Source organism: Trichechus manatus, unplaced genomic scaffold, assembly GCF_000243295.1.
Source record: "Trichechus manatus latirostris isolate Lorelei unplaced genomic scaffold, TriManLat1.0 scaffold00102, whole genome shotgun sequence".
In the NCBI taxonomy this organism is placed as follows: Eukaryota; Metazoa; Chordata; class Mammalia; order Sirenia; family Trichechidae; genus Trichechus; species Trichechus manatus.
Window position 1 is genome coordinate 6356714 of NW_004444038.1, and position 1584 is coordinate 6358297.

At 47.5% G+C, this 1584-nt stretch overlaps 1 protein-coding gene across 1 annotated transcript in view; it reads right to left on the bottom strand.

Annotated features, from left to right (window-relative positions):
• IRS2 (insulin receptor substrate 2) overlaps positions 1–348 on the bottom strand; it is a 35304-nt gene extending 34956 nt beyond the window's left edge. Inside the window, exon 1 of the mRNA XM_012557438.2 lies at positions 20–348. Coding sequence (XP_012412892.2) covers positions 20–348 — 329 coding nt within the window. The remainder of the gene's footprint in view (positions 1–19) is intronic.
• Positions 349–1584: the final 1236 nt, after the last annotated feature.

Here is a 1584-nt window from a genome sequence, read left to right on the forward strand (position 1 = left end):
TCTCTCGCGGGTGCTCGGCAGCACGGGGGTGGCGGTGCGCAGAGCCCGCTGGCGCTTGTTTACGAGCATCCAGATTAGCTGCCCGGCGAGCGCAGGATCCGCGGCAGCCCCGCGCCCTTTAGTGGAAGGAAAGCCGGGGGCCGGGTGCGGGGAGGGCCGCGGGCGGGGATCGGATGAACGTGAGCTCCCCGGAAAGCCTGGGCCCGCGCGGGCTTTGCTGCGCTGCATGGCTCGCCAGGAGCCTAGTCCGCCCTCTCCCGCTTTCCCACCGGCTCGCGGGGGCGCCTTTCGCGGGGCGGGAGCGCTCTCCTGGACACTCCGTCTTCGCGGCTCTTTCTGGGGCGTCATCAGCACCTATTCCCTTGGCAGGTTCTCGGGAAGTTGAAATCGTCTGTTTTGGATGTAATAGGAGAAAGAGAACGAGGACAAGCAGGCAGAGAAAAATGCAGTTTCCATAGTGCAGGGAAGAGGACGGGCACTAGCAAGAAAACAACCCCCAGGAACCCGGGTATCCGTGGCTGGGCGTCTTCTTCCCGCAGAAACTCCCTGTGTACCCGCATACAGATCGCGGAGAGGTGGGCGTAGCCCTCCCTGTAACTGCATTATCGTTCCAGGGACTGCAGAGTTGAAGATACCCTTGTAGAAATGCATACAATTTTTATGCCTGGTGGCTTTTGTGACTTTCAAAGCCGGTTACAAACAAGTATCAATACCCTTCCATCTCCTAAATGACAAAGTGACGGTTACTGATGAGGGTGGGAATTCCCTGAGTTGAGATGAGGCAGAGTCTGGGTCTTCGGGAAACTGAGGCTGCACAGAACAAAACCTTGCCCCACCCCCTTTTTTTAATTTGTGTGCCTGATTGAAATACTTTGAAACAAGAGTTTATCTTACTCTAATCTTGGTTATTTTTTATTAAATCCTGGAAATTTGCCTTTGAATGTCCTCTGTAATTTATAAAACTCTTGTTTTCAAATGTAATTAAATCTTTAAAAATTTAAATTGTAATGTTTGGAAGGCTGATAAAAGGGTCGCTATGAGTCGGAATCGACTTAAAGCACTGGGTGGATATGTATTTTAAAATACTTGTAACAAATGTGCCTTCAAATGTGCTTATGTTTTTAGCGTGTTAGGATTGTTGATGAACAGCATAATTTTGGGAAGAATAATCAGTGCGGCAAAATGTCGTAATAAAAATTGCTTCGAAGAAGTACATTTAAAAATGATCCTTCATTTTAATCCATACCTTTAAAAAATAGTACCACAAGGAATGCCATTTTAAATGTGTGGGGGGTGTGTGTGTTTTGGAGTCACCACCTTTATGGACATTGTGCTTTGGTTTTCTAGTGTCTTTAAGTCTTGTTGCCATTTTATGTCACCAAATGTTGCCTAGCGATATGTCTAATCAGAGAGGGAAGATGAAGGGCACTTGAGGAAAATTTGACCCAATTTTATTAACTTTGTAATAATTGCCACCCCACTTGCGAAATATATAAATGCGTTCTGTCTGTATAGGTTCCTTAACCCCAAATAGCAAACAAGGGTGATGGGAGCAACCTTCTCCACCATCGTGTGATAATTTCC